At 42.3% G+C, this 22362-nt stretch overlaps 1 protein-coding gene across 2 annotated transcripts in view; it reads right to left on the minus strand.

Moving 5' to 3' along the window:
* The window catches only part of LOC149198872 (uncharacterized), a 59113-nt gene extending 38578 nt beyond the window's left edge, over positions 1-20535 (minus strand). Inside the window, exons 1-3 of one of the 2 annotated variants that reach the window (XR_016253741.1) lie at positions 19661-20534; positions 19451-19558; positions 19014-19324 (exon numbers count right to left, since the gene is read on the minus strand). Coding sequence is in view for 1 of the 2 variants with exons in the window: in XM_089402193.1 (XP_089258319.1) it covers positions 19014-19324; positions 19451-19558; positions 19661-20425 (1184 nt within the window). In the remaining variant the exon portion in view is untranslated. Of the gene's footprint in view, positions 1-19013; positions 19325-19450; positions 19559-19660 lie in introns of both variants that reach the window. The other variant, XM_089402193.1, reaches the window with a different exon arrangement.
* Positions 20536-22362: the final 1827 nt, after the last annotated feature.

A 22362-nucleotide genomic window follows, 5' to 3' on the forward strand; every position in this document is an offset into this window, starting at 1 on the left:
AACCCCAATGTGGGGAAACCCTTGATAAATTCTTCTTTTATGTTCTTCAATAGTTTAGCAGAGAGAGAGAGAGATAGTACATTTACAACAGAAGTCAACATTTTGACTTTCTATATCTACATGAGATCAATTGAAGACATGTTGCATCAACTGATTCTCCAAGGTCACTCCTTCACCCATCACCATGCTGCATCTCATCCACTTGTTGCACCTTACCGTGCTGCACCATGTTGTACTTATCATCACAGTGCTGGACCTTAATGACCATGCTATGCACTTCATGTTGCTGCTTCTGTTACTGTGCTACTTCAATCATTGAGCTGCTCTTATCACAGATCTGCACCTAATGTTGTACTCATCGCTGATCTACACTCAATGACTGCTATGATGCATTTCATCATGCTTCATTAATCATGACTATACCTATCATTGTACTGCATTATGTGCCATTGTTGCACCATGTTGCCATCCTGACCTATGTGCTGGCTGCACCTTGCTTGCTTGTTGTCCTTAGCATGCTTATTGTTGCATGCTAGTTGTCCCTTGCATGCAAGCTATAACATTGCATGCTTGGTGTATTTGCTGCTAAGTACCATACAACTGTCCCAATGTTAGTTAGCTATCCCTTGCATGCTGCCCTCCTTCAGAGACAAATGCTCCAGCTGTTCCGACAGTTCCGGCAGTTCTGCCTTTTCCGCCAATTTCAGCTTTTCCGGCTTTTTAGGTAGTTCGAGATTTTTCGGTAGTTCCGGCTTTTTCGGCAGTTTTGGCTTTTCTGACAGTTCCAGCTTTCTGGTAGTTCTGGCTTTTCTGGCAATTCCGACTTCCAGTAGTTCTAGATTTTCCAGCAGTTCCGGCTTTTCCGGCAGTTTCGACTTTTTCGGCAGTTTTGGTTTTTCCGGTAGTTCCAGCTTTTCCTACAGTTCCAGCTTTTCCAGCTTTTCTGGCTTTTCCGGCAGTTCCGACAGTTCTAGCTTTTCCAATAGTTCTGGCTTTTCCAGTAGTTACGGATTTTCCGGCAGTTCCGACTTTTCCGATAGTTCCAAATATTCCGGCAGTTCCGGCTTTTTTATTCTCCCATGACTACATTTAGATCTAGGGCAGCGTATACCCTAGGGCACTCCCTCTAGCTCTCATCTTCATCAAACCCAAAACAGGATGAAGTGAGATCACAAGAGTGAGTGTGTATGTGACATATGACTTCAAGTCCTCTTCTATTTATACTAAAACGTAGAGGTTGAATAGACATGACTGTTGGGCTTCTGAGCCTACATAAGTTGCTTGCCGACTTGACAATTTGTCCATAATCAAAATAAATTCATATCTTCATAAATACTTATCGGAATCGGATGATCTTTAGATCAATCCTACACCTCTCGATGAGAGGGATCCGAGAAAAATATTAGTTGCCATAAATAAGATGACCCACATGGAGTTTGGCCCTAGTTGCCAATTTTAATAGTTTTTGGGTGAGATATTTCTATTTGGGAAAGCCACATTTCTAGGCACAGAAATCGAGGTCAAATGTTGACTTTGACCAGCATTGACTACAGCTAGGGTTGACAACAGAGTTGGTTGTTTGACCATGTTTGACTGGACTATTTTGGGTTATTTTGAGGGTTGAATCATCTTGTTGTTTGGAGGCCGAAGTTGACTGAAGTTAACGAAATTGTCGAGGGTCAAATCTTCCCTTTTGACTGGCATTGACTTTTCTCATTAGGACTCTTTTACTGTTGTTACAAAATATCGTATTTGTAAATTGTACTATCTCTCTCTGTTGAACCATTGAAAACTATAAGAAGATTTGATCAAGGGTTTCCCCACATTGGGGTTTATCCCTGGCTGGTGCCACATCTGTCCCCTTGTCTTGGCTTGTCTTCTACTATTTATATTTATGTTCTATCTACATTTTATTATCATGTTGATGTGATTGCTAATCTAAATATTGATACTGGGCTATTAAAGAAATTGAAGTGAAATTGCTCTAAAGCATAGAACATACCATTTTGCATCAAATTAACATGGTATCAGAGTTGAGGTGAAGACAAATCCCAAGAAAGAGCGAAAGAGAGATCACCAAATACAGTTGGACAAGGACAAAAGGCTCAATGGGTTCCTCATCCTACTTCCCAGCTGAAGACAATCTCCATGATAAATCTAACTATCATGGATGGAAGATGTCTCATGATTTTACCTTGGAAGAACAAGTGATGGATTATGTGTAGGGTAAAATCCCTGAACATCCTTCAAATGCACCGGCTGTTGCAAAGACCAAGTATAATAGGGACGAAGTCAAAGCAAAGAAGATTATCAGGGATTTCATTGACAAGCGTTTGGTGGCCTACATCTCCGAATTGAAGACCTCCTTGGAAATCTACGACATGTTGATCAACATTTCAAGGTTAGTAATGCTAATCAAATTCTGCATTTTATTCAACCGAGGAGAGTAGATTCAGAAGCCCTATGCTGATGCAAAACCCTGTCAAACGCCGCCAAACCCTAACCAGCCGCCGTCCCTGACCGCTCTCACTGCTATTGCTGCCGCTCCTCTGCTGGTTGCTCGCAATGGCAATGGCAGTAGGGGGGGAGAGCTCTGCCTCCCCTCCAAAAAACTCTTTAAGCTCTGACCAAATGTAGCATGTACAGCTTCTGTTCCCCTCTGGCACAGGCCCAGAAGAAGGACAAAACAGTCACCAGAAGAATGAAGACAAGACCTACACGGTCCCGACAGAAGAAGAAACTGCAGATAAGGAGATGCCTAACAAAGCCAAAGCGACGCAGACAAAAGCAACATCGGCCACCTGTATCCCAAAAGCCGCTGAACCCATCAAGGTTGACTTGCCTAGCCACCGCATCAATGGTGAGATCCAGTACATGCAAGATCACGCACTCATCGGAAAGTTTCTAGGTTTCTGGCCTACGGAAAAAGCCTTACAAGGCTGGATAGCCTCAAAATGGAAGCCCAAAGGACAAATCACTCTGCAACTCGGTCCAAAAGGCTTTTTTACAGCAATCTTTCACTGTGTGGAGGACAGAGTGCGGATATTTGAAGGAGGCCCTTACTTCTTCAACTCTTCAGGTCTCTATCTCACAGAATGGAAACCAAGATTCAACCCCGACAAGGAAGATTTCAGCTGGGCTCCGGTCTGGATCAGGATGTACTCCCTCCCGGCGGAATATTGGAAAGAAGAAACGCTAGCGGATATAGGCAACAAGCTTGGCACCTTCATCCGAGTCGCGGCTGAGACAAAAACTCGCAAATACACCTCATATGCCAGGATCTGCGTCCACATGCACCTGACCAAAGCTCTAGCTGATACAGTAAAACTCTATCACGATGATTATGAATGGACTCAATCTTTAGATTATGAGCATATTCCCTTCCGCTGTCGCAAGTGTCATGAGCATGGCCATCTATACCGAGATTGTCCTTTGAATTCTCAGTTCAAAGCAGCTGATGCTATCTCTGACAAAGACCCTGAAGGTTTCACAAAAATTCACAACCGCCGTAGGCATGCCAAAAAGAGTCAGCCAGTCATAGACAATGCTCCCAAAGCTGACTCCCAGAACAGATTCTCTGTTCTTGCTTCGCATAACAAGCAAGACCAACCCAGTTCAGAACCCCCACTCAATCCCTCTTCGCCCTCTTCCTCCCTCAATCCCTCAAACCCCTTGCAGCCCTCTGATCCTGCTATCGCGAATCATCATCCCAACCCTTCCTTGGAGAAAGGAAAATCAGTGTCTAGTCTCAGTCCCTCCTCCATATCCCAAGAGAAAACTCTACCGGACAATAAGCTACAAGACACAGATATGGAGACAGATGCTACACTGGCCCTAAGTCTGCAGCAAGAAAAGGATGAGGAAGAAACAAGGCATACTACTGTTATGGAGGAAGATCAGGTGGATGTTAGTCTAGATGGTTTAGACATCTTCACTCTTGAAGCGGCATGCAAACAAAGGGAATACAACTCAATTTCCACCTGGAAAATCGACAAGCTGGAAGGAGTCTTAACCAAGGTGCAGCATAACAAAAGCCTTGGCATACAGGGAGGCAGCCCATGGGATGGAAAAAAGGTTCTCAAAGATCTCAAGAAACGAGGAAGAAAGACAGATCTACAAAGAACCATAGCATTAGGGGAAATACTTATGGAGTCGGGGCGATTCCCTAAGTTGACAAAGTTTTATAAACCCAAATCTCAGTTTACATGAAATTAATATCCTGGAATGTGAGAGGACTCAACAGCCCCTCAAAACATAGAATGATCAAAAACTTGATTCAATCAGAAAAACCAACCATAGTTTTTCTGCAAGAAACTAAAAGCAGCACTGAAGCTATTGAAAGAATTCGCAGCAAAGTCTGGGCAGGAAGCAGCGCTATCTCAGTAAACGCCTCTGGAGCCTCAGGGGGTTTAGCCATTATGTGGAATCCGCAAATCATCACCCTATATGACTTCCATGCCACTCTCCATCTTATTCAAGCCTCTTTCCACCTTATTGGCACCAGAATCCATGGGCATCTCACCAATGTATATTTTCCTCAGACAATTCAGCAAAAACTAGATCTTCTGGAAACAATTTCTATCCTCAATAAGAACAGGCAATTCCCGCTATGGATTGGGGGCGGCGACTTCAACATAATAACATCCATGACAGAGAAGCAGGGAGGAAGAATCAGGCTCGACAGTGATAGTGAGGGACTCAGAGAATTCATTCAAAACAATCAACTCATGGACATACCAACCTCCAATGGTATTTTCACTTGGACTAACAAGCGTCGAGGAATTCATCACATTGCCTCCAGGCTTGATAGATTCCTTCTTTCTGACAATGCAATCCACCTAGGAGGGGATTTCAACGCTTCCATTCTCCCCCAAAGTGGATCTGATCACTGGCCCATTATGCTACAATGGTCCAGGCCAGGTAACCGCTGCAACAGACCTTTCAGATTCGAAGCATTTTGGTTCACAAATGCCACTTTCAAGACGGTAGTCAACAACGCATGGGCAGCCTACATCCCGCCAGATGGAACCAAAATGTATCAATTCCAGCAAAAACTAAAAAATCTGAAACACGTCCTCAAAGTATGGAATCGCACAAACTTTGGCAATATTCAGGAGCAGCGCTCACAACTGGAACAGCAAATGCACAGACTTCAACAAACTCTCATTCTTGAGGGCAGATCAGAGGAACAAGCGCAACAGGAGCAGATACTCTGGAACCAAATTGAGGAATGCAGAAAACAAGAGGAAATACTTTGGCGGCAAAAATCCAGAATCAATTGGCTCAAGGAGGGGGAGAAGAACACAAAATTCTTCCACAAAACCACCATTCAAAGACGAATGCACAACAATATCACGTTCATCAACAACCAACAAGTTGAAAGAATTGAGGAGCACGAGGACATGGAAAAGGAATTCACAGGGTATTTCAAGGAAATTTTAACGGAACCCTTTGAAAACAGGGAGGCGGCAATCAGAGCCATCACGCAGCATATTCCAAGCATCATAACTGAGGATCACAATAACAAACTTCTCCAGCCAACGACCTTGCAAGAAGTTGAAGAAGCCATGCCTCAACTCAAAGACGGAAAAGCGCCTGGACCTGATGGCTTTACAGCCAATTTCTTCCACGAATTCTGGGAGTTAATCAAAAATGAGGTATGGGACCTCGTTGAAGAATCAAGAAGCATGCATTGGATCCTCCCAGCCCTCAATACCACCTTCATTGCCCTGGTACCTAAAGGCGGAGAGCCCAACAGGCCTGAAAAATATCGGTCGATCGCTTTATGCAATGTAATCTACAAGCTAATCTCAAAGGTCATCGCAAATAGGCTCAAACCTCTCCTGCCCCTACTCATATCTCCGAAACAAACTGGATACGTGGAAGGTCGTCAGATCATGGATGGAATCATACTCTCAAATGAGGTAATACACTCATTAAAGATTCTCAAGAAACCAGGTATGATTCTAAAACTCGACCTTTCCAAAGCTTTTGACAAGCGCAGTTGGGAGTTCATTCATAAAATGCTATTAGCCTTTGGTTTCAGTGCAACTTGGACAAGATGGATTATGAACCTCATCACTTCCCCAAGCTTCTCTGTTCTTTTAAATGGCTCTCCCTCCTCCCCCTTTCGACCCTCCTGTGGCATTAGGCAAGGGGATCCTCTTTCTCCTTTTCTCTTTGTTCTAATGGCCGAGGGCCTCAGCAGACTTCTCAAATCAGTCGTTGCCTCCAAAGAGCTCAAAGGTATTTCCATCCATGGTCTCAATCCTCTGTCCCATCAGCAGTTCGTTGATGACACTATGTTATTTGGTCATCCCTCTTCCCGAGAAGCCACTGTTTTTAAGTCTCTTCTCTCCCTCTATTCTGATGCCTCTGGCACCTCCATCAATGCCACGAAGTCTCAACTTTTCTTCTTCAACACCCCCCCCTCCACTCAAAGGAATATTGCCAGGATTTTGGGTTTCACCTTATCCTCTCTGCCTTCTAAATACCTTGGAGCACCCCTCTCTGACTCAGCTATCAAACACTCTTCCTGGCGGTCTCTCCTTGATAAGCTAGAATCAAAACTCTCATCTTGGACCTATCGTGCTCTCAACATGGCAGGCAGATTAGTTCTGATCAAATCGGTACTCCAAGCTATGCCGCTGTACCTCTTCTCCACCATGGCAGCTCCAAAATGGGTCTTAAAAGCCATTCGCAACCTCCAGTGCAACTTCCTTTGGGGTTCCACGGGTAGGAATCGAAAATGGGCTCTTGTCAACTGGAAAGACGTGTGCAAGATCAAATCAGAAGGAGGACTGGGACTACGGGATCCGCTTCAAAGTAACAACACAATGGGAGCCCGAATGTGGTGGAATTGGATTTCCAAGCCTCACTCACCTTGGGCTCGCTTATGGCAAGAAAAATATGCTCCTGGAAGTCACTGGAATGATCTCATCAGAATCAACTCCTCAGCCCAAGGATCACCAATCTGGAATGCCGCAAAGACTCATAGCCACTTCATTCAGGAACACAGTTTCTGGGAAGTACACTCGGGTACCTCTGCCAAGTTTTGGGAGGATTCGTGGCAGCAACTCCCCAAACTTGCAGATCTATTCCAAAAGCCAATCTGGCATTCTTACATGTAGCAAGAGAACCTCACACAGGTCCAACAATTCTGGCAACCAACTGCGCTTCATGGATACCAAATGTGGAAACCAGCGAGCAGCTGGCAGAGGGATTGGGAGGGTGAAACTTTCTCAGAAATGGATCAGGAACTCACCCATCGCAGAATCCGTCACTCAAACCAGCAAGATAAGCTCAGATGGGGTCACACGCACAAAGGCACATTCACCACCAAAGAAGCACACCAGCTGCGCTATTCAGATACACAAGCAGATAGAGACCAAATCTGGGCACGAGTTTGGTTACCAGGGCTATGGCCCAAAATCTCAACCTTCCTATGGCTGTTAAGTAAAAGGCGCATTCTTACTTGGGACAACTTAACAAAAAGAGGATTCATTGGGCCTTCGAGATGCCCAAATTGCAATCTCAACTCTGAGACAATCAGCCATTTAATGGAGACATGTCCGCTAGCAAAGCAACTTTGGGAGAAAGTGGAAAAGTGCAACAAGAGAACAGATCCCAGGGGCGAGGATATAACGGAAAATATCAGGAACAAGGACAAGAACCCATTCAAAATCCAACTTCTCAATACACTTTGGGGGATAATACCAGGCTTTTTATACTGGATTCTCTGGAAAGAGTGCAATGCCAGAATCTTAAACAACACTTCCCGGACAATAGATGCTCTGTGGCTCATCTACAAACGAAACATCCAAGAAACTTTAGCCATAAGAACCTGGTATGACACAGACATGCCAGAAGCGCAACAAGAGAGGGACATTTTGAAAGAATGGAATCTTGACCTCTCAGCCTTTGCCAAGATCATCCCCCGTCCTCCTCGAAGTTCCACCTCCCCATCCTCCTGGTCCCCTCCAGCTTACAACTCATTCAAGCTCAATTTTGATGGGGCAGCTAAAGGTAATCCTGGTCCTGCAGGTTACGGAGGAATCATCAGAAGCCATACAGGAGCAATTCTGCATATTTATTCTGGTTCATTAGGCAAAGACACTAACAATGTAGCTGAGCTGGAAGGTCTCTGGCAAGGGATCTGTATAGTAGAGCAAAAACACTTCTTCCCTCTTGAGGTTGAGGGTGATTCTCTCATCCTAATAGCAGCAGCCAAGAAAATTCAGGCAGGGACAGCAGCAGTCAAGCTCGCAGCCAGCTGGAGATTGCTAAGCAGGTTGGAATCCCTGGAGGCAAAGCTCAAGACTCCCCAAAGCATAACCTTCCAGCATGTGCGACGAACAGCAAACCAGGTAGCCGACAGAATGGCCAACCAAGGTGTTTCTCAGGCATCACCATACTTCTCTGGCTCCCTGGACATGGTTGATGATGAACAACTTAAACAAGACTGCATCGCCTTGGTGCAAAAGGACCTCTCCCTCCCGGATGCGGGTGGTTTTCAAGCATGACAGTTGGGTGGCTCGTCATAAGGGCATGTGTCAGCCCGGACGAGCCACCTATCCCAGGACGATTCACACCTGGTCAGGCCATGTGATGCATTTAAGTTCGGAGGCGGTTCATTTCAGCGGAGTCCTTTCGGCATTCACTGCGCGTCTTGGTAACTGGAATATGGCGATTCAAAGCCATGGACACTCTGTCATTCTCTCGCAGTTGGTGTGGGCTTGTATTCTGGATCTGAGGGAGGTCGTGGTGGCTCTCTCACTGGTTCTGAGGGAGGCGGTGAGGGTGTCTCCTTGCTCTCAGAGAAATTTGGGAAGGCACGACATCTCTGTTATTATCCCGCAGTCCAGCAAAGGGTTTGAGTGTTTGGAGGTTGTGCTGGTTTATGCATTGGTCTCACAGGAACTTGAGAGGAGATACACCAGCAATTTGAATAGCTCAGGGAAGCAAAGCGGGCAACGAAGGATGATCAATCGACGCGGCTGCTCCAGAAGTCAGGCCCAGGCTCAGAGGCGAGCCCCCTCCCCTACATCCTCATTCGAGATCTCTTCAGAACAAAGACGCCCCAGGGGAAGGCCGGCTGGTAGAGGCAGAGCTGCGGATTACAGAGGGAGGGCGGTTGGCAGGGGCAGAGCAGTGGAACAACGGGAGATTATGGAATGTGGGCATGTTGTGCATCCCATGGTGAGATATCGCATTCCTTGCACCTTGTCAAACTCTACTTTCTATGTCACAGTTTCAGTTGAGCATTGCAGAAATCTGGGAGGTCAGGACGCTGCTCCTCAAGCTAGCCCTCCGCGGATTCCTGGGCTGGCTCCTACAATTGATATGGAACTTCCAGCCACTGATATGCTGCGCCCTGTCCATGAAAGCTTCCCCCCGGATCCCGGGGCAGGCCCAAGTGAACCTGCGCAGCAGAACACTCCCGGATGCAGAATGGAGGAAGACCCGCACACTACCGATGATGACTAGCTCGCTCTTCAGTCCGCCTCAGGTCACTGAGATTGGAATTTTCTCACTGTTTGTTTTCAACGCTATCATTTACGTGTCAGGTCCTTGTCCTTATGTAATTCTGTTCTTACCTGTTACAGTGACAGATATCTATATGTGTCCCAGTCTCTATATGTCTCAGTTTCGGCTAATCATGTATGTTCAGTGTCGGTCTCAAGCCTGTTGGCCTGGTTTAGTGTCAGTTTTTTGTAATTTTGGAGATGATTCATGAGCTTACTGTCAGTCCTTCGACAGGAATCACAGAGCTATGGCTTTGCTGTAACAATGATGATGTAATTTTTGCCTTTTTTGTAATATAAATAGCATAGTCTGATTCAGAAAAAAAAAATGCTAATCAAATTCTATTTCTCAAGAATAAGTTGAAAGATATTAAGAAGGGCAAGGACGAGGATATTCAATCCTACTTCTTAAGGATCACTGAGATCAAGAATGATCTACTTTTGATTGGAGAAGTCATTCTTGACAGGAAACTTACTCTCACTACCGTGGAGAAATCCCACTTGAGTGGTATGTATTTAGAACCACAATACTCAACAATGATAGAATTCCAGGGTTTGAAGAATTGATGTCAAGATGCATTCAAGAAGAAACAAGAATGGTGGAGCAATAAATGCCTTCTATTAGAAGCAACCCCACTGCATTCTCCGCTTATGCCAAAAGGAGAAATAATGCAGGGTCTAAAGGTCATTTCCATGGAAAGGCTGGATCTAAGGGAGGAAGGAAGGGCAAGTGCTTTGTTTGCAATAAGTTTGGGCACTATGCAAGTGAGTGTCCAAATAGAAGGGACACATCACATGATGATGATCACAATCGTTCCAAGGGCAACTTCAACAACAATGATCAAAGAAATGGCAGGTCCAATGGCAAAGGAAAAAGGAATGTGGGACATCAAGGAAATGGTAGACCCTCCAAGAGATCAACGAACTCCAGGTATAAAGAATCCAATGTTGTTAATAATAAGCAAAAAGAGTACTATCTTATATCGGCCCTCTCCACTACCTCTCCTCTGAACACTTTGGGAAATTGGCTAATTGATAGTGGTGCCTCAAGGCACTTCAACGTATACAAGGAAGCCCTCTCTAATCTGATAGAAAAGGAGACAAACTTGGAGATCATCCTTGGAGACGATACCACCTATCTCATGAAGGGAGTAGGGAATGTTACCCTTCAATTGAATCAAGGTAACACTATTCATTTGCAAGAAGTATTATATGTACCTGATCTCAAGAAGAACCTAGTGTCCATTTTGGCAATGGAAGATAAAGGATTCAAGGTGGCTTTTATCGATGGAAAGGTATGTGTTTGGAAAAGAAATTTTAAATATGCTTTTACTCTTGGGTTTAGGGTTGACACTTTGTATCAAGTTGGAGGAAGTCCATTGGGAGCCATGTCTTGTGACACATCTCTACAATCTAAACTATGGCACCGGAGGTTTGCCTATATTCATTATAAGGCCCTACCCGATGTGAGACAGATGGTGACAGGTATTCTCGAATTCAAAGTAGAGCATGAAGGTGCATGTCTAGGATGTGACGAAGTAAAACTTACAAGGGGACCATTCCCCTCAAGTAATAGCAAGACCACAGACATATTACAATTGATCCACTTTGACATATATGGTACGATGCCCGTAAACTCTTTGGGAGAATATTTATATTATCTCACCTTTACGGATGATTATTCTCGCAAAACTTGGATCTACTTGAAGAAGAAGGATGAAGCATTCACCTGGTTCTAACACTTCAAAGCCTTTATCGAAAACCAATCCAAGAAGAAAATCAAGATATTTAGGACTAATAATGGGACCGAGTATGAATCGAATGAATTCCAAGATTATTGCAGAGAAGCTGGCATTAAGAGGGAGACTACAACACCATACACTCCCGAGCAAAATGGTGTGGCTAAAAGGAAGAATCACACTATTGTAGAAGTTGTTAGTGCCATGCTTCATGATCAAGGGCTTCCGAAGTTCTTATGGGTTGAAGCTGCAAATACCGATGTGTATGTTCAAAACTGATGCCTTCATCAAGCATTGGACTCCAAGACTCCCGAAAAAATGTTCACTGGTAAGAAACCTGATGTCTCTCATTTTAGAATTTTTGGAAGCCTCGTATATTTTCATGTGTCAAAAGAGAAAAGAAGCAAATTGGGTGCATCTCAGAAGAAAGGAATCTTTGTGGGCTATAGTGAAAATTCTAAGGGATATAGAATTTATGTGGTTGGTCAAAGGGAATTTGAGATAAGTCATGATGTCACCTTCGACAAAGATATGGCCCTCAGGAATATCAACAACCTTCCTATCCCAAGGAAGGACAAAGAAGCTGACAACGAAAAACTAGGTGCAAAAGAAGATGAAACAATACCATATGTTGATGAACCTATGGATCTTATTGATCCTCCTCCTCAAGAGCCCTCCTCCTCCAAGAGGAGACCCTCATGGCTTAGGGAGACTTGAGAAGATGCCGAGAGACATATTGCACCAAGGGGGACCTTCCGTGAAAGCAAGAAACCAAATAGGTATCAAGGATACTTGACCATCATGAGCACTATCATTCAAAATGAGCCTTCATCATTTGAAGAATTTGTGAAGCAACAAGTACGGAAGGAGGCTATGAATGAAGAATATGAGTCAATTATGAAGAATGATGTCTGGGATGTGGTTCCTAGACCCAGGGACAAATCAGTTGTCACCTCTAAGTGGCTCTACAAAATCAAGCATGGAGCTAATGGAAGTGCAGAAAAGTTCAGGGCTCGCTTCGTTGCTCGAGGCTTCTCTCAAAAGGAAGGTGTAGATTACGATGAGATATTTGCACCGTTTCCCGATACACCACCATCCGCTCGATAATAGCTCTTGTTGCCTCGAAAGGATGGAACCTACATCATATGGATGTCAAGACCGCTTTCTTGTATGGTTCGATCAAAGAGGAAGTCTATGTGGAACAACCTGAGGGGTTTGAGGTTCATGACTGGGAATCTCATGTATACAGGTTGAAGAAAGCTCTCTATGTATTGAAGCAAGCAACCCGGGCTTGGTATGATAGGATCGATAGCTATCTGATGAAGATGAGATTCACTAGAAGTGAAGCCGATTCGAACCTTTACTTTAAGGTTTGTTAAACACACATGGACAGCTAACAATATGAAAGATAAATCATGTGAGTTCATATTTTTATTAACATCAGATATACATTTATAGTACAATGTGTGACTCTTGGGTTTCAGATCCCAAGGTCTCTTGGACTGCTTAGTCTTTTCGGCTTCCACACTAACCCTTTAGGATTAGGTGTCCAACATTCCCCCCCTTAATCCGAAGGGTTATGTATGAGTCCAAGAAGAGAGATGTAATACAAAATGTGCAAAAAATGCATGGCAGCACTAGGCTGAATGTGCTCTATGAAATGTTGGTAAAAAAAGGGCGGTGGTTTAAGGATGACCACCAACACTGGAACGCTTAGTGCAGTTCCCGGAACTCTTCCAAAACTAGCAAGAAACTGAAGTTTTCTGCTAGAGGAAGTGATCCTATTGTTTTAAAGAGGGAAACCTTCAACCATAAAAGGGAGGTCTCACCCCGCATAAAAGGTAAAACTTCAACCTGAAAAGGGAAGTCTCAACCTGTGATGGTTTAAGGATAACCAACAACTCTGGAATGCTTAATGCAATTCCTGGAACTCTTCCAAAACTGGCAAGAAGCTGGTGTCTTCTGCTAGAGGAAGTGTTCTCAATCTGTGATGGTTTAAGGATGACCAACAACTCTGTAATTCCTGGAACTCTTCCAAAACTGGCAAGAAGCTGGAGTCTTCTGCTAGAGGAAGTGTCCCAGATTGCCAACTGAAGGCATGTTCAGGCATCTTTGTCTCTGGCTACAACTCTGAAACTGGTGTGGCAGGTTGTGGCTCAGGCTCACTTGATGTGACTTTGAAGCTTGTAGATGACCATCATTTTCCCCCCTGTCAAGTACAAGGTGAGAAGATGGAGAAAACTCAACTGCAAGACTGTTCAATACTCTGGAACAAGTTCTGACATGTGTTTGGAATATCTTCTTGGTTGTTGATGCCCATTGCCAAGAAGCGATCCATCCAAGATGAATCTTTGTTCTTGCAGGACGTTTGTTTCTGAAGCATCTGTGTGAAGAATGGCTGGTTTTATGACAGTGCTCACATGGATGAAGATCAAAACAGTGATCTTTCAGATGGCCAACTCGATCACAGTGTTGGCATTTCTCAATCTGTTGTTGTTGTTGTTGCTGTGGAAGAGGGGCAGAATCTGGAACAGCTGAAGCTGAACTGTCATGAGGAGCAGGTGAACTGTCATAAATGAATCCAACACTCTGAAACTGAATGGGCTTTGAGTAGTCTGGAATACGAAAGGACAAGTCCTTGTCATATCCAAGACCAGTTTTGTGCTTGTTGTGGACAAGCTGTTCCCAAGGTCTGATGATGGGCTTGGGAAGTGCAGATTGAGTTTCTGCATCTGCATATACAATTGCTGCTTTATTTGAATGATCTGTACCATTATTGACTTGCTGTTCATGGGAGTCTGTTTCATTGTTCTGAACAGAAACAGGTTCAGAATGATGACTCCACTACTGTAATTCTTCCTGCTGCAGTTGTGATTCAAGCTGCAAAAACTCTATCTTTTCTTGTGCATATTGCAGACGTGTTTGAATGTCTGAAAGAGAGGCTTTGTTAATTTTGACTGTGCTGTTAGCAGTGGACATGATTAGAGTTCTCAATAACTCTAATATTCTTTCAAGCTTAGCCATTTTTCTACACCTTAAAAAACCTCCAAATCCCACAGAAAAATGTAAGCTGCTAAATATGTTCAAGTTGCACAAGAAAGCCCTATAGCTTAAAGGAAAAAATCAACCAGAGATATCTTGAAACTGTCAAAATTATACAAATATCACCAGACTTTCAGAGATTCTGTTCTTTAAATTCTGTAGAAATTTCACAGCAAGAATGAGAGGCTCAAAGTCCTTCCAACACAGATACAATAGATATGTTGCTCAACTGAAACAACCACAGAAAATACAAGTTTGTAGCCTTGGGCTAGATCATTCTTTATGGAAGTCGCTGTAGAAAATACAAAGTTGGCCTATGCAGGTCACGAACCAACTTTAGAAAGATTGCTTTAGGCCTGGAACCAACTGTCTTCTCAAATTAAAGCCACAGGACTGAAACAAAGTTTCTGAAAATGAACAGGCAAGAACTCCTCGACTTCAATCACCAAAATCATTTAACCAATTCAACTTGGCATCTCTAAAAAAGTCTGCTACAGCAAAGATAATATGGACTTGTGCAAAATACAAAGCATTCGACTTTCCAACAGTGATTTATCAACCACCAAAGTATGCACTTGGCCTTTCTAATGGAGGAAATATATATCGCTTTTAGAATTTAGTAGGCATTATACATGTCAGGCTGTCACTGACCATTTTGACAATATTTTATCAGTTGGAAATAGTAAGATATTGCTAAAATGTACAAAAGGAATATTCTAATGTTTGTCCATGAAGTCCTGGTACTTAAAGATCGAGGGCAACTTTGTTATATCTTATAATAAATCAGTCCATCGGTCAACGGTGACCGTGATATGCCGGATTCTGTTGAAACAAAAACAACAGATACTGGTGACCATACAAATCAAAGATTCTGTCTAAAACAAAACTTTGTTTTAATTGCCAACCGATGTCAGTTTACTAGTGTGATCAACAGAGAATTAGGCCGTCCACCAGGTTTCCGATGTGCCACGGGCATAGGACCTGATGATTTTGGTGGAATGCATGCCTTTTAGACCTGGCACTTAAACCAAAGAATGTGCAGCCCCGCTGGAGTAGTTTCTTTATAAACATCCAAAAGAAAACACTATCTGATTAAACTCACCATTTAATAAGCGATCCAAACAAGAAATGCTGCATGATGGGCACCTTCTCCAGCAGCTCAGCCTTATACATCTTCAGCATCCCACTATTCACCTTGCCCCAATTCGGCACAGTGCTGATATCATCGATCATGGGCGAATGCTCCGCCAAATGACCCTTCTTCACTTTCTTCACAAAAGCCACGCAGGAAAGATAAAGATACTCATCAGAGAAATTGTCAAGAATGTCTTGATTGTGAATGGACTTGGGCTTCATATATTTGTGATTGGTCCATCCCTGGGACTAGATTTCGTTCCACATTTTTCTGATACTTATGATACTTTCATTCCGAAAATTCTGAACAACGGATCCTCGAGAACCCACCTCGCAAGAAGTAGACAACTCAGAAATAGATATGGACAGCGTTCAAAAACTGCACCAAACAATGTCTCAAAAACTGCGTCAACGTGCCTCTTAATACCACTGCCTCTCTTAATACCAGTGTTCGAAAGGGAACGTGGTATGATGGTGTGTAATTGTATTCATCATAGAAGAATAAAATTACATTTAACTTATGTACAAAGTGAGTGCATTCTGGTAAGCATTCAACATCCACATTGAGGGACAATGTTTTACGTTCAAAACCTTAGGCCACGAGATTGTGAAAAAATAAAAACAGGCATGTAGACTTGCTTAAAAAACCCAAAGAAGCATCGTACAAAGGCCAAAGAAGGGCACCCACTCATGCATTATTGGTCAACAAATCCAGCAGGAAAATAATAAGGAAAATGGGTGCAGACATTCCGTAATCAAAACCTTGAGAGGAGCAGAGGTGTGACCTACTAAGCCTCACGATGAACTGGCGGCAACCCCAGATCTAAAAGCGGTGAATGCAGTACAACCCTGCAAAAACCCACGAAATGCAACCAACGCACCAGTATTTGAACACAAAGATTCAAATTTGCAAACCATTGTTTCAACTCTTCGACTTCAAGGTTTTAACCATCTTACATCCCAGCATTCAAATGTTACGCGGATCCCATATTCGAAGCACTGAATCAGGTATCTTAAATTACCTTAAGCCACAAAAATATCTAACTGCCCATGGCACTATATGCCATCTTCTTCTCTTTAATCCAGACCAACTATCAAACGAAGATCCCCTGCCTATCTTCGTCAATATAATCAATGCACAAACTTGTTATGACAGTGGCGCAATAAAACTCTCATATATAAAACAAAAATGCATCACAACATACGGCCTTCAAAGACTTGTCAACAACATTCACGGTGTTTTAAAAACCATTCAAGGTACAAGACATATACTTGGAACTTCACATACGAACAATTGTGCATTCTCAGATCACTGCATTCCAGGTCGTGGGCCTGCGTGTGGATGGGTTACAAATGCCAACGATTGCAAATGACTACAAATTGTGGGAAGAGTATTGTGAGTTGAACACATCTTTAGCCTCAATGTACAACGTTCAATTCTCGTACCGCAATAGTTTGTAACGCCTCGACCTAGTCTCCACACCGGTTTTCAAACGCCCAAAACAAAAAATGCAGAACGGGTGTTCATACGCGCCAGGGAGCGAGAATCACTCGAAGACTGAGGATGACAGGAATTTGGCAGAAATAAAAAACGCAGTCTTGATTACAATAATGGCAAATGCGTTGGCATATGGACAGATATGGCAGATCAGAGGCAGGAATGTGCAGAGAAAACGGATGCGCAGTCTCTCAGGACAGAGGCAGCGACAGAACGACAGAGTCAGAGAGCGTTTCCAGAATGCAGTCACGCAATTATGTTTAGCTCAGTGAGCACAGAGTGCAGACAATGAAAAAATACCATATGGCAGAGGGCCAGGGCTGACATGCACATAACAGGCCACAGAAAAACAAGTGGCTATGATACCATGTTAAACACACATGGACAGCTAACAATATGAAAGATAAATCATGTGAGTTCATATTTTTATTAACATCAGATATACATTTATAGTACAATGTGTGACTCTTGGGTTTCAGATCCCAAGGTCTCTTGCACTGCTTAGTCTTTTCGGCTTCCACACTAACCCTTTAGGATTAGGTGTCCAACAAGGTTGAAAATGATAAACCTCTCATTCTGGTACTTTATGTGGACGACCTCTTTTTGACAGGTGTAGACCCTTTCATTCACAAATGTAATAGGGAGTTGGCTTATGAATTTAAGATGAATGACCTAGGACTGATGCACTACTTCCTAGGGTTGGAGGTCTCGCAAAAGGCAGGTGAAATTTTTCTATCTCAAGGAAAATATGTTGGGAAGATATTGGAAAGATTTGGGATGGTGGAGTGCAAGCCTTTGACTACCCTGATGGAACTTAACTTTAAGAAGTTATGTGGTAGGGCTGCTAGACCTGAATTGGGAAATGCTTCTGAGTATCGTCAACTCATAGGAGCATTTATGTTCTTGGTAAACTCCCATCCGGACAGATGTTTTGCAGTTAACACATTGAACCAATATATGGTTGAGCCTCATCATATACATTGGATTGGTGCCAAGAATTTTCTGAGATATCTTCGGGGCACAATCACTCATGGATTGAGATACATTGCCGGAGATGTGAGGCTGCATGTTTATTCTGTTGTTGATTGGGCTGACAGTGTGGTGGATTACAAGAGCACTTATGAATGTCGTTTTTCTTTGGGTTCTACTTCGATAACCTGGATGGGCAGGAAGAAGAAATTGGTTGCCTTGAGCACCGCTGAGGTCGAGTACATAGCTGCCAGTATGGCCTCCTATGAAGCTGTCTAGTTGAGGGAGCTCTTCAGTGAGTTGTTTAGACATGTGCTGGATACCATGTGATCCTATGCGACAATCAAAGTGGGATCTGATTATCAAAGAATCATGTGTTTCATGATCACTCCAAGCATATGGATATGTACCACTTTATCGTGATATGGTACAACCACGAGCAATAAAAGGTACAAACTATTCCTGATTTTATGTAAAAATTTTAAAATATACAAATATTACCCTGCTTACCCTTTAAACAAAAATTATTAAACTTATTTAAAATTTAAGATCAGAGATTTGACTCGTGAACAGTTGAGAAGATGACAGCGAAGGTGAATAACTGATTTCAAGAGAGAAAAAATACAGAGAGACTCTCTTTCTTAACAGAAAAAGGCTCCGTTTCCTTTTGCGTTGTATCTAATTCCTGATCTGAATTGAATAAACTATTCTTATGATCTGGGTTGAATGATACTTTCTTTGGACTATCGCAGAAAAACTTGTTAGAAGTGTTTCTTTGCTCCCTGTCTCTTTAATTTATTAGATGTGATGTATGAATTAGGTAAGAAAACCTCTTTTAAGAGATGCATTACCTTCTCTATTTCCACTTTTAGACAATCTATTACAGCTGCAGGCTCTTATTTATGTGTATGTTTGAAAAAGATTGTAACAGATTTGCTTTCCATTCACATCGAGTTCTTTGTTTTGGTTAATTTGCAGGTTCTGGAGTATTTGATTGTTTGCTTTTATAACAGAATTGTGGGGCTTTCATCAGGGGGCCTCTGCTATATGTGCATATCAAAATAAACCGTCACACAAATAAATAGATTAGAATGTTGATTTACTCACTTGGAAGATTTTGACGACTCAATCTGAGAACAGCACCTGTTGTGGCCTTCAATTATCAATTCGGTTGCCTCTTTGATTAGATTGTGCATTACTGCATCTTCTTTCAACTGACGGCGTTCTCTAAATTGTCTGACAATGTTGGCCAGAAAAAACATTTCCTTCAGGAGACCTAGGCACTCAGCTTTATTGCCTTTAACTTCTTCGAGCCTCTGGAAGATATTCTCTACCACAAGAAGACCTGCAGTAACCAACTGTGTCGGTCCCAGACTTGCAACAGCTGTCTTGATCACCTCCGCAGGAATAACACTTGTCTGAAATAAACATACAAGAAAAATTTAGGGGATGCACAACACAAACCAGAAGAATTTGAGCATATGAATAAAAGGGTTTGTAAATAAAACATTGTCAAATGATGAAGGTCCAAGTTTACTACGCACAACGACATTGATTCCCCCTGATATCAGCTTCTTTAATTTGGAGAATGTTTTGGAGGCAGTGGGCCAATATTGTTGAGCCCCTTCTGTTTGTGGCGGTTTTTCCCCTTCCTGGAACAAAAGGAAACGGAATTTCATTCATGCTGTTTTCTAAATCTGCAGGTCATGATGTCCATATAAAATCACACAATATCTATAGCGATACGCTTTTACCTCGATGAGTAGCAAGCGTTCGTATATGCGCTTAATAAGGGCATCCAGATCCACGTCCACGTCGTCTCCTTCAAGCCCAGCAGCATCTTTGTTTGTGTTGGTAATAGAAGAGGAGGACGTTGTCCCTTGAAAAGAAGAGGAGTGGGCTTCTCCAGGTTGAGTAGAGGAGGAGGCAACCGATTGTTGGGAGTGATGAATATCATCTGTCGCCATGGCCACCGTTGGAACGCGGCAAGAAGCGGAGGAGGTAGCAGTTTCTGGAACGGTGGAAGAGGAGGAGGGCATCCCTTGAAGAGAAGAGGAGTGGGCTTCTCCAGGTTGAGTAGAGGAGGAGGCAACCGATTGTTGGGAGTGACGAATATCATCTGTCGCCATGGCCACCGTTGGAACGCGGGAAGAAGCGGAGGAGATAGCAGAAGCGGAGGAGGTACCAGTTTCTGGAACGGTGGAAGAGGAGGAGGCAGCACATGGTGGAGCTAATGGAATGGAAGAGGCACCACCTGATGGAGAAGAAGGCACCACCTCATCCTGCTTTACAACAACAGCGCAAGAGGCGTCTTGATGTGCAGAAGAAGATGAAAAGGACGGCTCGATACTCTTGCCTTGGGCACCAGAAGTTGACGATGATGGAGGGGTTTGGAGATGATGTCCTGTCGCGTTTGGGTCAACAGCTGCAGCAGAATCATCTGGCAGGGGAGAGGTAGAAGGGGTGTTCCTCCCCGAAAAACAAGAAAAACAGCAGCAGCAGCTACTTCTCCTGGTCATTGTTGCTAGAACCAGGTAAGGTTGGAAGGTGAGGATGAGAATAGGAAAAACAAGGAACAATGAGAGTCGAAGAACTGAAATTTGAGAGGTAGCACTTCTCTGAATTCACTCACCGCAACGCATTATATAGGCACGTTCAATCTAGTAGCTTGCAAAGTCACGGATTCCATAAATAAGGCAAAGCGAAAGTGATCAAATTTGGACGTAAGTACAACTCACAAATTCTTTAGTAGTCTAACCAGTGGAGGAATTGGCCACACAGTTAAAAAAATGGTAATGCATTTTTTTAATGAAATTTTGTAATAGTAGGGTTTGAATTATGTTTAAAATTTTGTAATAGTAGGGTTTGAATTATGTTTCTGAGTGTGGAAATAGTTTCAGTATTATTAAAAAAAAAACTTAAAATATTTAAAATTTTAAAATTTCACCGTTATAATTTGAATTTACAACAATCTCCACAAAATTTTATTAAAATAATATCAAAATTTGAAAAAAAAAAAAAAAGTCAATTCTTTAGGTTATGATAAAGGTAAATGTAAAGATTCCTCATACAAAGATAAAGGTAAAGGTAACGAAAAAGCACAAGTGATAATATTTAATCGGGTTGGGGTATATGTGGTTTGTCTCCCAGTTCCATGGATTAGGTAAATTGAAATAGATAATTATGCCTTCTTGTGCTCACGGGTTACATTCGGATAAAGTGACACGTACGGTGATTCGATGATTCGAAGGCAACATAGTCGAAGTGCTAAATTCAGGGAAAATCTGTTTTCACTTCCAAGTCATTTTATAAAGTCTTGTCCTTTAGAAAATTTAAAAGTATTTTTTAAGGCTTGGGTAATTTTTTTCTTCTGTTTTTTAATTATTTTGTATGTTATAAAATTTAAATTAAGATGAATGGATTTTAATATTTTAGAATCTTATCTATAAATATATGTTTATAAAGATAAATAGTAAAGGATATATTAATAAATATAAAGATATTAAAATTTTAAAGTTTATAGAAAAATTTATTGGATTTTATTTTTAATTGGTTATTATTTAGATGTGGTGTAACATTTTTAGTTGTAAATTGGATAATGAGTTTCATTTGTTGTTTTTGTAAATGAGGTTTTTTCTGAATTTTCTAGGGATTAGTGGGATTTGTGAAGGTTGTCTTTTTTCCCTTTTGTTATTTCTTATTATCGTTGAAGTTTTAAGGAGACTCATCGTGTAACCTAAGTTTTTGGATCTTTTAAAAGGAACCAAAATTTCTAAGTCAAGTCAAGTTTCAAGTCTTCTATTTTTCGATGTTATTCTATGTTGTGCACATGGTGGATGCAGAGACCTGGTCTCTCTGAAAAGATCAATCAACTTGTTTTACTCTTCCACTCAAATGGAGATTAATGTCCAATAATTTTGTTTGGTTTCCCATGGAAATTTCGAAGCCATTAGTACTCAAATGATAAATTGTTGCTCGGCCCAAGCTCCTTCCCTACAGAGATATGATTTGTTGGGTTGTGGAACATTTAAACATTGCAGATAAAAGATTCATAACAAAGAATGATACATTCATCGTCTCTTTCAATGGTGGTGATTTCAACACTATGTACCATTGGCCTAGTCCTCAGTGTAAATATGACAAACAGTTCATTGAGAAGTTCATGAGTGGCATTGATCATGCATCCAAACCCATCAAGGATTGGAGGAGTGATTCAAATAAGCACAAGCATGAGGAAAAGGGCATATATTCAATAGAATCCCTTACATGAACTTATTTCCAAATTGCTGCTATGGTATGTAGACTTTTCGCCTATCCTAATACTTAGAAGTTCCCAGACCAATGGACTACAATGATTGATGTTGCTTCAGAAGGATTTATTCTAGACTGGGGAAATATTTTATCTGATAACTTAGCCACTCACATTTTAAATTTTAGGAGAAAGCATACAGTTTCA

This window comes from Pinus tabuliformis, chromosome 2_1, assembly GCF_031772625.1.
Source record: "Pinus tabuliformis cultivar Carrire ecotype Pingquan chromosome 2_1, CPIR1, whole genome shotgun sequence".
In the NCBI taxonomy this organism is placed as follows: Eukaryota; Viridiplantae; Streptophyta; class Pinopsida; order Pinales; family Pinaceae; genus Pinus; species Pinus tabuliformis.